This window comes from Mastigoproctus giganteus, chromosome 3 (genome assembly GCF_048544385.1).
Source record: "Mastigoproctus giganteus isolate SK-2022 chromosome 3, ASM4854438v1, whole genome shotgun sequence".
In the NCBI taxonomy this organism is placed as follows: domain Eukaryota; kingdom Metazoa; phylum Arthropoda; class Arachnida; order Uropygi; family Thelyphonidae; genus Mastigoproctus; species Mastigoproctus giganteus.
Genome location: NC_143577.1, coordinates 42345865 through 42362167, shown reverse-complemented (window position 1 = coordinate 42362167; position 16303 = coordinate 42345865). Strand labels below are relative to the sequence as shown.

General features: G+C 37.7%; 1 protein-coding gene across 1 annotated transcript in view; it reads left to right on the top strand.

Annotated features, from left to right (window-relative positions):
• Positions 1–16303, top strand: part of LOC150087903 (hemicentin-1-like) — a 1496027-nt gene that overhangs the window by 86988 nt on the left and 1392736 nt on the right. The window contains exons 5-6 of the mRNA XM_090369959.1: positions 4788–5012; positions 12305–12489. Coding sequence (XP_090226085.1) covers positions 4788–5012; positions 12305–12489 — 410 coding nt within the window. The remainder of the gene's footprint in view (positions 1–4787; positions 5013–12304; positions 12490–16303) is intronic.

Genomic DNA, 16303 nt, shown 5'->3' with positions numbered 1-16303 from the left:
TAGATTAACAGTAGCCACTGGCAGAGGTGAAAGAGATTCTTGCACTGCTTCTATTGGAATGAGCAGAAGCCTGAAAAACAAGATTCAGGATATTTCAGAGACTGCTGGGAGTCATTGCGGTACAAGTAAACACATGGGTTGTGTTAGGGTAGCTAAGAATAGAAATAGGTGCATGTATACTTGCTTGTACACCAATGCTAGGAGTTTAGTAAATAAATTTGATGAATTTGAGGTATTGCTCAAAACATCAAAGGCAGATATTGTTGGGATATCAGAGACTTGGTGTCACACAGATATAAGGAATGCAGAACTGGAATTTGGGGAGTACAACGTCTACAGAAAAGATAGACTGGATAGGAAGGGAGGAGGGGTTATGCTATTAGTTAAGAAATACATAAAATCCAAGGAAGTGAAGCCAGTGGACATCGCTGGACAGTGCAGTGTTGAGTCAGTTTGGTGTGACATAAGCATTGGGAGATCAAAATTGAGAGTAGGAGTGTGCTATAGGCCTAATGACTCTGATGAGTATAATAAGAAACTGTACAGGGAAATAGAGTGGGCCAGTAAATCAGAGAGTCTTATAATGGGAGATTTTAATTTCCCAGATATTGACTGGAATTTGTGGGCTGGTCACTCACACACTAACAAGGCTTTTGTGGATTTATTGGATGATTGTTTTCTACATCAGCATGTTCGGGAGGCAACTAGAGGGAAGAATACTCTTGATTTGATTATCAGCAGTGATTCTTCATGCATTAAGAATCTGCAGATAAATGAACCACTAGGTGGCAGTGATCACAGTGTGCTGAAGTGGGATTTACTCAAAGAGGTAACTACCATTAGGGGTAAAGGGAAGGGTTATTGCTTTCGTAAAGGCTACTACGATGGACTGAGACAGTATTTAAATTCTATACAGTGGGACCAACTGATGATGTTACCAACAGTAAATGCAAAATGGGAAGCATTCAAAGAACTTATCTTGGAAGCTACTAGACTTTACATACCAACTAAGAAATATTGTTCACGGTTTAGGCCTAAATGGATGTCAGATGAACTGATGAGGCATATGGCAGAGAAGAAACATGCATGGGATACATACAAATTAACACATGACACAGAAGCCTATGATAGATACAAGTTGATCTGTAACCAAGTTACAAAGGAGGTTAGGCAGGCGAAGGCAGATTACGAGAAATCTTTGGCAAGGGATGCAAAGAAAAACAGCAAAGAGTTCTTTACTTATGTAAACTCTAGAAGGAAGGGGATGAATGAGATTGGTCCACTTGATATCGATGGGTCAACTGTTGATGATCCTGCTCAGGTAGCTAACAAACTAAATGAATATTTTGCATCGACATTCACACATGAGGAGTTATTTATCGAGGGGAATGCCAGAGGTGTATTCAACTCTAGCAGTAAGCTAGAGAATCTTGTAATAACTGAGAGTAAAGTGGAGGAGAAATTGTTGAAGATAAACAGAAGAAAGGCACCTGGGGTGGATGGGATCTATCCAGTTATATTAAAGGAGGCAGCAAAGGAAGTAAGCAAACCCTTAGCCATAATTATGAGAGCTTCCTTGGACTCAGGGGAGGTACCCATAGACTGGAGATGTGCAAATGTGACCCCAATTCACAAAGGAGGATCAAAAGCTGACACAAGCAATTATAGACCTGTGAGTTTAACTTCTGTTCCAGGAAAATTAATGGAGGCACTATTTAAAGAAGCACTGCAGGATCATTTAGACAAGACTTCAGTTATAGCTCGGACACAGCATGGTTTTGTTAAGGGGAAGTCTTGCCTGACCAATTTGATTGGATGCTATGATGCAGACACAAAGGAACTGGATGCAGGGAATAACTTTGATATTATATACTTGGATCTTAGAAAGGCTTTTGATACTGTTGCACATGGAAGACTGCTGCACAAATTGGAGCAGTGTAACATTGGAGGCAAATTGCTGCTGTGGGTAAAGGGGTGGCTGAGGGGGAGAAGACAGAGAGTGGTAATCAATGGACACTGCTCGTCGTGGACTAATGTTATTAGTGGAGTCCCTCAGGGCTCAGTGTTGGGTCCATTATTGTTTTCTGTCTTCATAAATGATATTGATGATGGTATATCAAGCTTAATGTCGAAGTTTGCAGACGATACAAAGGTAGGCAGGGTTGTCAAGGACACTACTGACACTATGCTGCTGCAACAGGATCTGGAAAGGTTGAGCAGATGGGCTGAGAGGTTGCAAATGAAGTTTAACATTGACAAATGTAAAGTACTACACATGGGAAACAGCAACCCCAGAGCAACGTATCAACTCTGTGGTATTACACTGACAGTGGTAGAGAATGAAAGGGACCTGGGGGTGGTTGTGCAGGCAGATATGAAGTTCTCTGAGCAGTGCAGACGGGCTGCAAGAGTAGCTCATGGTGTATTGTCAATGATATATAGGAATTTTTCTAGCAGGGATAAGGAGGTGATTATTCCCTTGTATAAGGCAATGGTCAGGCCACACCTAGAGTACTGTATACAGGCCTGGAGGCCTCATTTCAAAAGGATGTAGAGCTGCTGGAACGAGTACAGAGAAGGGCAACAAGATTAGTGAATGGAACAAAGGGGTGCTCTTACGAAGAAAGGCTTAAGATTTGCAAATTACAGTGTCTGGAGACTAGGCACCAGCGAGGTGATCTGATAGAGGTGTATAAAGCATTGAATGGTTTGAGCATGCTCAATGCTGATGGGATTCTTCCTCTCGCTCAGAATAATCACCTGAGAGGGCATAAATTCAAATTGAGGAAAGACAGATGTAGGATAGACGTGCGGAAATTTTCCTTTAGCCAGCGAGTGGTTGGTTGGTGGAACAGACTTCCATCCCTTGTCGTGGAAGTTGATAGCCTAAATAAGTTTAAGGCTCAGCTGGACAGGTATTTTGAACGAACAGAGGGGTGAAGTGGGAGTGGTTTTTTTTTTTCTTTTTTTTTTGGCTGATGCTGCATAAGCTTGCTTTCTTGCATCAAATGTCTCTACTAATGCTAATGCTAATGTCTCGATAGCATCAGCAAATATTTTTGCACCCTTTCTATTTAAGTGTATCCCATCCCTGTAGAAGCAGTCTCTCCTGTTAACAAGTACAGACCAGGCTGAAAAAAATTCTATCCCTTGAGCCTTGCACAATCTTTCCAGAGCAGAATTGATTGACAAGGCTCTCATCATATACTCCCTTATATCGTGTCTGGGCAGAATTGCAGATACTTTCAAATTCAGCCCTAATTCCCGGCTTTTTTTCAACAGTAACCTGTACTTGTTAAGTAATTCTGCTGGTCTCCTACTCTTAATATCATTAGTGCCAACATGTACAACTATATCACCTTTTGTGCACTTAAAAGATGATATCTGCTCTACAACGTCATCAACCTTTGCCCCTGGCAGACATACCCTGGTCCTGTTCCACCTATTCTTTTTACAAAGCATGTTCGCTGTTTCCCTGACAATAGAGTCAGTAACAACTACTAGTTCCTGTGGGACCAGCGCATTCTGCCTTGGGGGTTGCCGCTGTGTTACGTGATGATCAAGTGCAAGCTCTGGCGTTGATGTGGGCAGCTGAGAGCTTGATGGGCTCCTCAATTTAGATCCTTCGAGGGCATCCCCCCTGTCCTTCAAGCTCTCGTATAAGCCCATTACAACGCTGTTGTCACCTGATTTCCTTACACTCCTTACATTGTGCACACATAAAGACATCCCCCACAGCAATATCATGATCCGTTCCAGAGAGTTCGGCAAACATTTCACAAGTTGCACATTTTTTTAGGCTGTGATGCTTTGGAGAATCGTCCCCCCTCAGTTCTCCCCCTAGTCACAGCACTCCTGCCACTTTGTGCCCGTTGCTTTGCTGCTCACAAGTTGCACATTTTTTTAGGCTGTGATGCTTTGGAGAATCGCCCCCCCTCAGTTCTCCCCCGAGTCACAGCACTCCTGCCACTTTGTGCCCGTTGCTTTGCTGCTCTAGTTTGGAGCATGACTTTTTAAATTAATAAGATCAATAAATTAAATTAATTAAATGTCAATACTACGCTATCTAGTAGAAACAGTGAAGCGTATTACGCTATATAATTATACGTTAGAGCTACCTAGTTACCTCAATTAAAAATTTGAATTCCCTACCACTATATACAAAAACAATGGCTGCAAGATTTGAACGAAATAACGGTTTTACGCATATTAAGTAGTAATCCACAAAAACTCTCTAATGTAACTCTCTAGTGTTGTCACTAATGTTAGCATAAGCCCAAGTCCTGATGGCCATCTTTCAGACAATGCATTCTCAAAGATATAAACTGTATGCCAAGACCAGGGGTGTATCAGTGTATGATGCAGTTGCACCAGTGTCCTGAACTCAATTGGGAGGGAGGTCTGGAAGGAAAAAAGATAGTTGCTTAAAAAATGAATAAATTATATTGCATCAGGACTTAAGCATTGCTTGTGATGATGCACCACTAGCAGAGGCATTTATAATTTTCAGATTATTTCAATCAGTCAAATCCATTCAGCATATTTCAAGTTTAGTGATCGTGCAACAAACATTTCAGTTCTTGTATGGAAATATAATCCACTGAAATGCACTGTTGAGAGGGTTAAATTTTTTTTTTTCTTCGTGCTTATTTTATTCTGATTTTAAAACTATAGAACAGTTAATTTTCAATATAATGATCTATTTTCTCTTATTTTTTTAAAAATTTAGATTCTTTAGCATTTAAAAAATGATTAAAAATAATTCATATGCTTGATTTCTTTATTAGGTGAATTTATTGATCAGGATGATGGATTAAATGAATTATTAGATCTCAGTAATGTGCAGATTGTGAATGTGAAGGATCCTCAACCTGGCTCTTGGCAGCTGGAAGTTAAAGGTCATGGACCTCACACATTACGATCTACTGGTTTAAGTAATTTGGATTTCATACATGGATTTTCAAGACAGCCTACTGCAAATTTAAAAGAAACTTATCACCGACCATTGAAGGGTAATTAAATAATATTAATAATAATAAATTGTATAATACTCTTCCAGTTATACTCAAGTATATTCCATAAACAGCTAGAATCAGCCAGCTAGCATTATGTAAAATTTATTAAAAATCTGTACAATAAAACACACATTAATCATTAAAAACAAGGAAGAGAGATTTTGCTTAATGTTGTTTCAAAGTTATGTTATTTAAGTTATATATAGGTCATAGTGAGTGTTGTTGCTGTTTAAAAATGAGGTCTGTTTTGGCATTAGTAAGACAGGTCAAAAATGAATTCTCATGTAGAATGTATTTTCAGCCACATGATAGAAAAATTTGGGGTGGGGGCTTTACAGTCAAATTCTTACACATGATTCTGCATGACAAGAAAAAGAAAAACAAAGAACAGAAATGAAATTAGAAAAATGAAACTGAGCTTTTTATTGTGATATTTGATTATAGTGAATTCTTTTAGGATTGCAGTTTTTATTTACACAATCACTCACAATTTAAGATTATTATTTTCCATAATTATGATGAATTTTGAATTTCATTAACTGATTTATATTAATTTTAATGTTTGGCATAATTGTCATTTCCTACAATGACTAGAAGAGTTTGAGCTTCACAAACCTGTTATAGAGCTTAACATTCATTCACTATCTTGTAGCATAACCCTTCAAGTTTCAGTAGTTAGGAGATATAATAATCTTCAGTGCCTATTATATAGCTTTGTTAATGGCAGGTCATGTCCAACTAATCTGATTAGTTATAATGAGGTTATCAGTAAAGATTTGGATAGAAGAAATAACTTTTACATCATTTACTTGGATTTCATTAAAGCTTTCAATACAGTCCCGTATTAGTAGGGACAAATGATGCCAGAAAGCTAGCTCATATAAAATACTTTCAATATCATCTATCCATCCCCTCTAATAGTTTGTCTAGTTCTTCCTTGAATTTATTCAAACTATCTACTTCAATAAAATACCAGATGGAAATTTTTTGTAACAATCAACTACCTGCTGGCTAAAGGCAAATGTCTGCACATTTATCCTGCAACATTTTTTCTTCTCTGCCATATGCCTCATTAGTTCAAAATGGATGTCAGATGAACTAATGAGGCATATGGCAGAGAAGAAAATTGCATGGGATACTTACAAATTAACACATGACACAGAAGCCTATGATAGATACAAGTTGATATGCAACCAAGTTACAAAGGAGGTTAGGCAGGCGAAGGCAGATTACGAGAAATCCTTGGCAAGGGATGCAAAGAAAAACAGCAAAGAGTTCTTTACTTATGTAAACTCTAGAAGGAAGGGGATGAATCAGATTGGTCCACTTGATATTGATGGGTCAACTGTTGATGATCCTGCTCAGGTAGCTAACAAACTAAATGAATATTTTGCATCGACATTCACACATGAGGAGTTATTCAGCGAGGGGAATGCCAGAGGTGTATTCAACTCTAGCAGTAAGCTACAGAATCTTGAAATAACTGGGAGTAAAGTGGAGGAGAAACTGTTGAAGATAAACACAAGAAAGGCACCCGGGGTGGATGGGATCTATCCAGTTATATTAAAGGAGACAGCAAAGGAAATAAGTAAACCCTTAGCCATAATTATGAGAGCTTCCTTGGACTCAGGGGAGGTACCCATAGATTGGAGATGTGCAATTGTGACCCCAATTCACAAAGGAGGATCAACGGCTGACACAAGTAATTATAGACCTGTGAGCTTAACTTCTGTTCCAGGAAAATTAATGGAGGCACTGGTTAAAGAAGCACTGCAGGATCATTTAGACAAGACTTCAGTTATAGCTTGGACACAGCATGGCTTTGTTAAGGGGAAGTCTTGTCTGACCAATTTGATTGGATACTGTGATGCAGTCACAAAAGAACTGGATGCAGGGAATAACTTTGATATTATATATTTGGATCTTAGAAAGGCTTTTGATACTGTTGCACATGGAAGACTGCTACACAAATTGGAGCTGTGTGGCATTGGAGGCAAATTGCTGCTATGAATAAAGGAATGGTTGAGGGAGAGAAGACAGAGAGTGGTAATCAATGGACACTGCTCATCATGGACTAATGTTATTAGTGGAGTCCCTCAGGTTCGGTGTTGGGTCCATTATTGTTTTCTGTATTTATAAATGATATTGATGATGGTATATCAAGCTTAATGTCCAAGTTTGCAGACGATACAAAGGTTGGCAGGGTTGTCAAGGACACTACTGACACTATGCTGCTGCAACAGGATCTGGAAAGGTTGAGCAGATGGGCTGAGAGGTGGCAAATGAAGTTTAACATTGACAAATGTAAAGTACTACACATGGGAAACAGCAACCCCAGAGCAACGTATCAACTCTGTGGTACTACACTGACAGTGGTAGAGAATGAAAGGGACTTGGGGGTGGTTGTGCAGGCAGATATGAAGTTCTCTGAGCAGTGCAGATGGGCTGCAAGAGTAGCTCATGGAGTATTGTCAATGATATACAGGAATTTTTCCAGCAGGGATAAGGAGGTGATTATTCCCTTGTATAAGGCAATGGTCAGGCCACACCTAGAGTACTGTATGCAGGTCTGGAGGTCTCATTTCAAGAAGAATGTAGAGCTGCTGGAACGAGTACAGAGAAGGGCAACAAGATTAGTGAATGGAACAAAGGGGTGCTCTTACGAAGAAAGGCTTAAGTTTTGCAAATTACAGTGTCTGGAGACTAGGCACCAGCGGGGTGATCTGATAGAGGTGTATAAAGCCTTGAATAGTTTGAGCATGCTCAATGCTGATGGGATTCTTCCTCTAGCTCAGAATAATCACCTGAGAGGGCATAAATTCAAATTGAGGAAAGACAGATGTAGGATAGACGTGCGGAAATTTGCCTTTAGCTAGCGGGTGGTTGGTTGGGGGAACAGACTTCCATCCCTTGTGGCGGAGGTTGATAGCCTAAATAAGTTTAAGGCTCAGCTGGACAGGTATTTGGAACGAACAGAGGGGTGAAGTGGAAGTGGGGTTTTTTTTTTTTTTTTTTGGCTGATGCTGCATAAGCTTGCTTTCTTGCATCAAATGCCTCTACTAATGCTAATGCTAATGCTAACATCCTATCCATCCCCTCTAATAGTTTGTCTAGTTCTTCCTTGAATTTATTAAAACTATCCACTTCAATAAAATACCAGATTGAAATTTTTGTAACAATCAACCTGCTGGCTAAAGGCAAATGTTTGCACATTTATTCTGCAACCATCCTTCCTCAATTTGAATTTATGTTCCTTCATGTGTGTAGGCTGAGTAGAGAAAGGATTCTATAAACATTGAGCTTACTCAATCCATTCAAATCCTCGAACAACTCAACCAGATCTCTTTGTAGGAACCTAGTCTTCAGACACTGCAATTTTCAGAACTGAAGTCTTTACTGATAAAAGTACCCTTTTGTTCCTCTCACTAATCTTATTGCTGTTTTCTGAATCCCTCCTACCAGATCCACATACTTCCTGAAATGAGGCTTCCAGAACTGTATGCAGTACTCAAAGTGCCACCTAATCATTGCTTTATACAACAGCATAATCACCTCCTTAGCTTCGCTAGCAAAATTTTTGTATATCATTGACAAAATAACATTGAGCTGTCCTGGCAGCCTGTCTGCTCTGCTCAGAGAACTTCATATCTGACTACAAAATTACCTCCCCAAAAGTCTTTTTCATTTTCCACTACCTTGAGTGTAGTACCACTCAATTGGTACATTTATCTGGGATTACTTCTACCTGTGTGCAGTACCTTACATTTATCAAAGTTAAACTCCAGTCCATCTGCCTAATTTTTTGAGATCTTATTGCAGTAGCATACCTTGGTTAATGTCATTAAACCCCTTGCTAACCTTTGTACCATCTGCGGACATTAATTGAGTATATACCTTTTATCAGTATCATTAATAAATATAAAAAACAACAATGGGCCTAGCACTGAACTCCAGGGACTAGATTAACATTAGTTCAAGAGGAGCAGTGCCGTTGATAACAACTCTGTCTTCTCCCACTCAACTATTCCTTTATCCATAGCAGGAACTTGCCCTTAATGCCACACTGCTCCAATCTGTACAGCAGTCTTTCATGTGCAACATTATCAAAAGCTTTTCTGAAATATACACACATGATATCAAAATTATTTTTTGCATTCATTTCCTTTGTTGCTGCATCATAGTATCCACTTAAATTGGTCAGACAAGATGGCCTCTTAACAAATTCATTCCATGACTGAAGTTTAACTGCATTCCTGTCTAGATGGTTCTGGAATACTTTAACCATTGATTCTATTATTTTCTCTGGAACAAATAGATAAGCTAACAGCTCTGTAATTAAGCATATCACCCATGTATCCCCTTTTGTGAATCAGGGATACATTTGAATATCTGCAGTCCACAGTACCTCCTTTGAATCCGGAGATGCTCTCAGGGTTTGTTTACCCTCTCTTTGTGCCTCCCTTAATATAACTGTATAGATGCCATCCACCCCAGGTGCCTTTTTTTTTATGTTTTGCTTCAATAATTTCTCATCTACTTTCCTGAGTTATCAGAAAATCATTGACTTGGAATTTAATAAACTTCTGGCATCCTCTTCCCTAAAGACTTACTTGTGTGAATGTAGATGCAAACTATCTGTTCAGTTTATCAGCAACCTGAGCAGGATCATCTACAGTTAAACCATTGATATCAAGTGGGTCAATGGGATTGATTCCCTTCAGTCCAGTATTTACATAAGTAAAGGAGTCTGCTGTTTTTCTTTACATTCTCTGCCAAATACTTTTCATAATCTGACTTAACTTGCCTAACCTCCTTTGTGACTTTACTGCAGACTAGTTTATATCTACCATTTATATGCATCCTGTCCAATTTTCTTCTCTGCATGTGTCTCATTAGTTCATGTGACCTCTATTTAGGTCTCAGCCTTGAACAGTATTTCATATTTGTTATAAAAAGTCTAGTAGTTTCTAGGATTACGTCCCTTAGTGCTTTCCATTTAGAATTTGCTATTGGTAACATCATTGGTTGGTCCCACTCTATAGAACTGAAAAACTGTGACACTGTAGTTAACTTTGCAAAAAGCAAAAGCCATTCCCTTTTCTCTTGATGGTAGTTACATCTCTTAAGCGAATCCTACATCAGTACACTGTGATTACTGTCACCTAGTGGTTCTTTTTTATATAGATTCTTAATACATGAAGTGTTGCTATTGATAATCAGATCGAAAGTATTGGTTTCCCTTGTTGTCTCTCTGCCAATGTAGAAAACATTCATCTAATAAATCTATAAAAGTCCTGCTACTATGCAAATTATCAATCCAGAAGTTTCAATCAATATCTGGAAAGTTAAATTCCCCAATATAAGACATTCTGATTTACTAGCCCACTCTCTTTGTATAGTTGTTCATTATACTCATCACAATCAATTACAATTAGGCTTATAACACAGTCCTCTTTAACTGGATGCACTTCCTTAGATTTTATGATTCTTAACTAAGAGCATAACCCGTTTCCTCCCCCTATCATATCTGTCCTTATTGTACTGCCTATACTGAAATTCTGCACCCTTATGTCTGAGTGACACCACATCTCCAATACCTATACAGTGTCTGTATTCAATAATTTAACTGTTATTTCAGATTCATAAGGAATGTTCCATGAGGACCACCAGCAGCCTTTGCAATCCCCAAACATCTTGCTTCCCAGGCTGCTGTATGTTCCAGTAGAAGCAATGAAGAATCGCATTCATCTCTACATATGGCGCTTGTTTATCTATTGGTCTGTGTATTCCCTCAAGTTTAATCCTTTGTGGATTAAACTCCTGTCTACCTTTCCAACCCACCTCAACACTGCCTCAATAGCATCAGCAGATATTCTTGCATCCTTGCTATTCGAGTGTCTCCCCTCCCTGTAAATGTACTCTCTCCTGTTAATAAGCGCAGATCATACTGCGAAAAATTTTTTCCCCGTGAGCTTTGCACAGCATATATTAATTATTGTTGTGTAAATTGGAGCAATGTGGCATTAGGGTAAATTATTACTGTGAATAGAAAGATGGTTAAGTAGTATAGGAAAGAGAAATAGTTATAAATGGCCACTGCTCTTTGTTCACTACTGTTGAGTTGGGTCCTACACAGTTATATTCTTGGCTCCCTTCCTCTCTCCGATATTCATTAATGATAATGCTTGCATTGATGTATTTATTTAAAGTTTGATATCTAAATTTGCTGATGATACAAACATGGGTGGGGTAGTGAGGGTAATCAGAGTATATTACTTGAACAAGACTTAGATTGAATTATTTGGATGGGCTGAGAAATGTCCACTAAGGTTTAATACTGCAAATTGCAAGGTCTTAGATGTGAATAGCAGTAATACTAGAGTAACATATCACCCAATTCAAGATTGTAGATAATGAAAAGGACATGGGGGTAATCATACAATCTGATATGAAGTTTTCTGAACAGTGTAGGACAGCTCATGGAGTTTATCAGTATTATATAGGAACTTTTGCCAAAAGAGATAAAGAGATTATTTGTTATATAATGCAGTGATTAGACCTTATATAATTAATATAAAGCAGCTTAATCATCCTGAATATTGCACAGGCTTGGAGACCCTATTTTTGGAAAGATGTGAATCTGTTTTTAAGGATACAGAAAAGTGTGATGAGCTTGGTGAAGGGCACATAGAGGCATTTCATCATGTGAGTTTTGTACAGCATTTGGAAACTAGATATCTGTTGGGTGACCTGTTTGAGGTGTTTAAGGCCTTGAAAAGTTTGAGTAAACTAAATGAAGGAATTTTTATGCTTACTTATGTGATTACACAAGTAAGCATAAATTTAAGTTGAGGGGGAATAATTTTAGACTGGATGACAAAAACTTTACTTTGATCAAAGAGTAACCAACTGTTTGATTAAACTCCTGTCTACCTTTGTGGAGGTTGGGAGTGTTATTCAGATTTAAGGGTGGTTGAATGTGAAAATTAAGGAAAATGAAAGGAGAGAAGGTGACATTTGTTACTTTATTTAATTTTAAATTTAATGTAAATTTGATTTGATTTTTTGGCTGGTGCTACGTAAGCTTGACTCGTTGTATTACTTTGCTGATACTAATATTAATGCTAAATATGGTTATACCATACAAATAGAGGTAATGATATGATGGCTCCATAAGAAATATATGGAATTTTATAAATTTAATTTGAATTGAAGATTTACACAAAAATCAAATGTATAGCTTATAGTTTCATTCTTTTCTTATGTGGTTTATTGTGTTTGAATTTTAGGCGCACCTACATATTTATTAATAAATGCTACAGAACTTCCATTACCAGGATCTTTTGAACGTGTTCAATTAATAGATTTGGAAGGAAGGCTGCTTCAAGAAGTTCCCCTCTATCGTTTGGCTGGGAAGTCCTCTTTTTTTAATGCTTCATCCTTTTATCCACCTGATCAGTATTTTTATTTGAAGGTAAATTATGAATTAAATCACTTAATGACTTGTTTTGAAAACTAGCTTTAATTGAATTCTCTCTTTCTCTCTCACTCTCTCTCTCTCTCTCTCTCTCTCTCTCTCTCTCTCTCTCTCTCTCTCTCTCTTTTGTTTGGTATAGAGTTATTATGTTATCAACTTACTTTTAACTTGTTGCATTAACTTGTCAGAATATGTTTCACTTTTTTATCCTTCATGGTCAAGCTGAGAATTTTTTTACCGTAAATTCAGGGGCTTATGGTGTGGCTGTTTTCAGGATCATGTTTATCAGAAATTTACACAAATTGAAGGACATAATCAGAGTTGTTACTGATGTGCCCCAGACAACACACATAAGAGGAAATTTTAAATAAAAAAAAAGATAGTTGTATGATAGATGTGACAAAATTTGCTTTTACCCAGAGAGTGATTGATTATTGGGACAAACTACCATTTTGTGTTATGGAGATAGGTAGTTTGAATAAATTTAAGGAAGAATTAGAAGGGATGAGCAAATGAAGTGGGTAGTCCCCCCCCCCCCTTTTTGTCAATGAAGCTTGCTTCCTTGCATCATTTACCATTTATAACACTAATACTGTTTCTGAGTTTCTTCTCCCCCCCACCCTCCTTTTTTTAATTCAGGTCAACACTATTAATAATTTGTAAAAAATCATATACACAATAGGATTTTTTTAAACAGTTATTTAAAAAAATAACTTTCATAACCTAATTTGTATGTACTGGTTGATTTTTTACATCTAAAATTTCTGATGTTTCTTTATCCTAATTAGCAATACTGTGCTTAATTCAAAGCTAAATTACATGTTTATAGTGGGGGTATTTTATTTTCTAAACTTACATGTTGAGAGCATTGTCAATCAGTTCAGCCCTGGAGAGAATGTGCAAGGCCCATGGGGTAGAATTTTTTCGCAGTATGGCCAGTGCTCGTTAATAGGAGAGATAGAGATAGGGAGAGATATTCTTGAATCCCTTAAATAGAAGGGATTCAAGAATATTTGCTGATGCTATCGAGGCATTGATAGGTAGGTTGGAAAACTTCTAGCCTGGGGGGGGGATATACAGACTAATAGATTAACTAGAGCTGCAGACAACAGAGGTTCTTGCATTGCTTCTATTGGAAAATGCAGCAGCCTGGAAAACAAGGTGTTGGGGATTTCAAGCTCTGCTGTGGGTCATCATGAAACAAGTAAATATATAGGCTATGTTAGGGTAACTAGGGTTTCTTCTCGAGAATTCCCAGGAAAAAATTATAACTTTAAAATTCCTGATTCCCAGGAAAAGCAAAAACATTTCTCTAGAAATTTAGATTTTTTGATTTTTGTTTTCATAATATACAGACTGCTACGTAGTTTATTTTAATATGCTTAATTTTTATTTAAATATAGTTGCAGGTAACCATTTCATTTTCTTTATCTAATTTTATGATCTGTATTCTTGTCCAGTCAGAAAAATACCGGGCTTTTGCCATGAAAACAGTGATGGTTTCCAGATAAAATAATTGTGTATTTCCTGAGTTCGTCATAATTCCAGTCCCTTCTCCTTGGGTCAGTGAATGCACAGTGTAAGACACAAAGTCTTACAAATACTTATTTCTCTTATTCGTATTAAGACTCAAAATGCTATTCTTATTAAGACACAAAGTCTTAATAAGAATAGCGGGCAGAAATAAAACAATTGGCTAAGGTAAAGAAAGGCAACACAAGAACTACGGCAAACTTACACGACAAACCGGTTTGCCACTACCACAGTTTGTTCCTACATTCGCGGTAAACAGATGGTGCGTGTTATTGGTAATGGCATTAGAAGTCGAGAACAATGTGTTGATTGACACATAGTTTTCTCATTATTAAAAGCAGATTATTGAAGCTCACGAGTATTTTCGCTATTAAAAAACCACATTACCGATTGCTTTCTACGTTTTTAAGGTTAGGTTTCCTAACATAACCTTAAAGAATAGGTTAGGAAAAAAAGAAAAGGTTTCTTTATTTTTCGTTATATTTCATAACCTTACCTTAAATGTTAGGTTAGGAAATAATAGGAAAAGAAAGAAAGGTTCTTTATATATATATATATATATACACACTGGTGTTCAAAGAAAGTGCATCACCTAGGAATTTCTCATTTCTAATCCTTTTTCGTAATGGTATGTTACGTTAATGACCAGCATCACAATTAGAAATATAAACAAAAGATATTTATCAGTAGTTAAGGCAAAACTAAGTAATATTTGACAGGTACTCTCAAAATATTCCAAAAATGAGCATTAGCAACCTTTATACAACAATTTTGATAAACATGACAATTATGGCTGAAATGTTATCAGAAGCCCTCAGTTTGCTTCAGTTTATCATTTTAAATGAAAAAAAAATGAAATGTTTATCAGGTGCAAATAAATATTTAGTTGAACCACCTCTGGCCCTGATAACAGCTTGTTTGTTATTTGTTATTTGGTTTTTAGGAGCATTAGCAACTAAGGCCATATTGCTCCGGGATATGCGGTGGTCATTCCCTGACCTTTCCGCATCCTCTGTATTTGGTGGTGACGGGCTCGAACCCCGGTCTAATCAAGAAGCGTGTGCTATGCACTGCTGCTCCTTCCCACCTGGCTACGGAGGCGCCCATGATAACGGCAGCACACCGTCGAGGCATTGACAAGATCAATTTCTGAAGATAATCAACTGATAGTTTGTGGTTCCAAACATGAATTATGGCTTCCTGAAGTTCACGAAGAGTCTTTGGTTTCTTTCTAGCAACTATAGATTCCACACAATGCCAACAGTTCTCTATAGGATTCAGGTTTGGGTTGTGTCCTGGCCAGCTAACAGTTGTAATGGACTGTTCTTCCAACTATTTTTTCACCTGTAACAAATGTAAACACATTACTGTTGAATCTCTAATGCAGAAATGAAGCTAAAGTAACTACAAAGTGCCTACTTACACTTTTTGCCTAATGACAAGGAGCAGAGTCATCCTGAAAGATACAGTTACTTGGCAGGTTGACATGGTCTCTAATGGTTGGCAGCAATTTGCCTTCCAATATAGCCAGGTATCCATTGGCATTTATGAAACCTTTTATAAACTGCAGGTGACCTACTCCGCGATATGAAATGCACTTCAATATCATTTGGCTGGTAGGGAATTTCACTGTAGACACCATACAATTTGGATGGTATTCTTCACTATATCTATGGCAAATCATTTGTTTCCCATCAGAGCCATGCAGGTTGAATTTCTCTCATCTGAGAAAATAACTGACTTCCATTGCTCAGGGGTCCATTTGATATGTTCCTTACACCAAATTAATTGGGCCTTTTTCATTTTTTGTGTGAGGAGGGGCTTCTTCTTAAGATGACGGGCTACAAGTTCATTTTTGAAGAGGCGACTTCTGACTGTTACTGCACTCATTACCACTCCTGTTATGTTCTTCCCATTCTCTTTTCAGCTCAGACGAAGAAATCTACTCACTATTGACTGATTCTCAGACACTATAAGCAATATGACTGGAAGAACATCCTTCCTCATGTAAAGCAACAATAGCACTCTTTCGTTGTGGCATCAACTGCACATAACTCGCCATCCTGACACAAGCAAGGATGACTGCAACTCTTGCAGAATGTGCTTATTAGCTGAAAGTAACAGCTGATGAAATGTTACGTCATCACCTACACGTGTCAATCTTATCTGATGCGATCTGTAAGAAATATTGCCATATCCTTGTGTTATTTGTTCGACAATTACAATTTTAAGGGGTGATGCACTTTCTTTGAACACCAGTGTGTGTGTGTGTCATAAC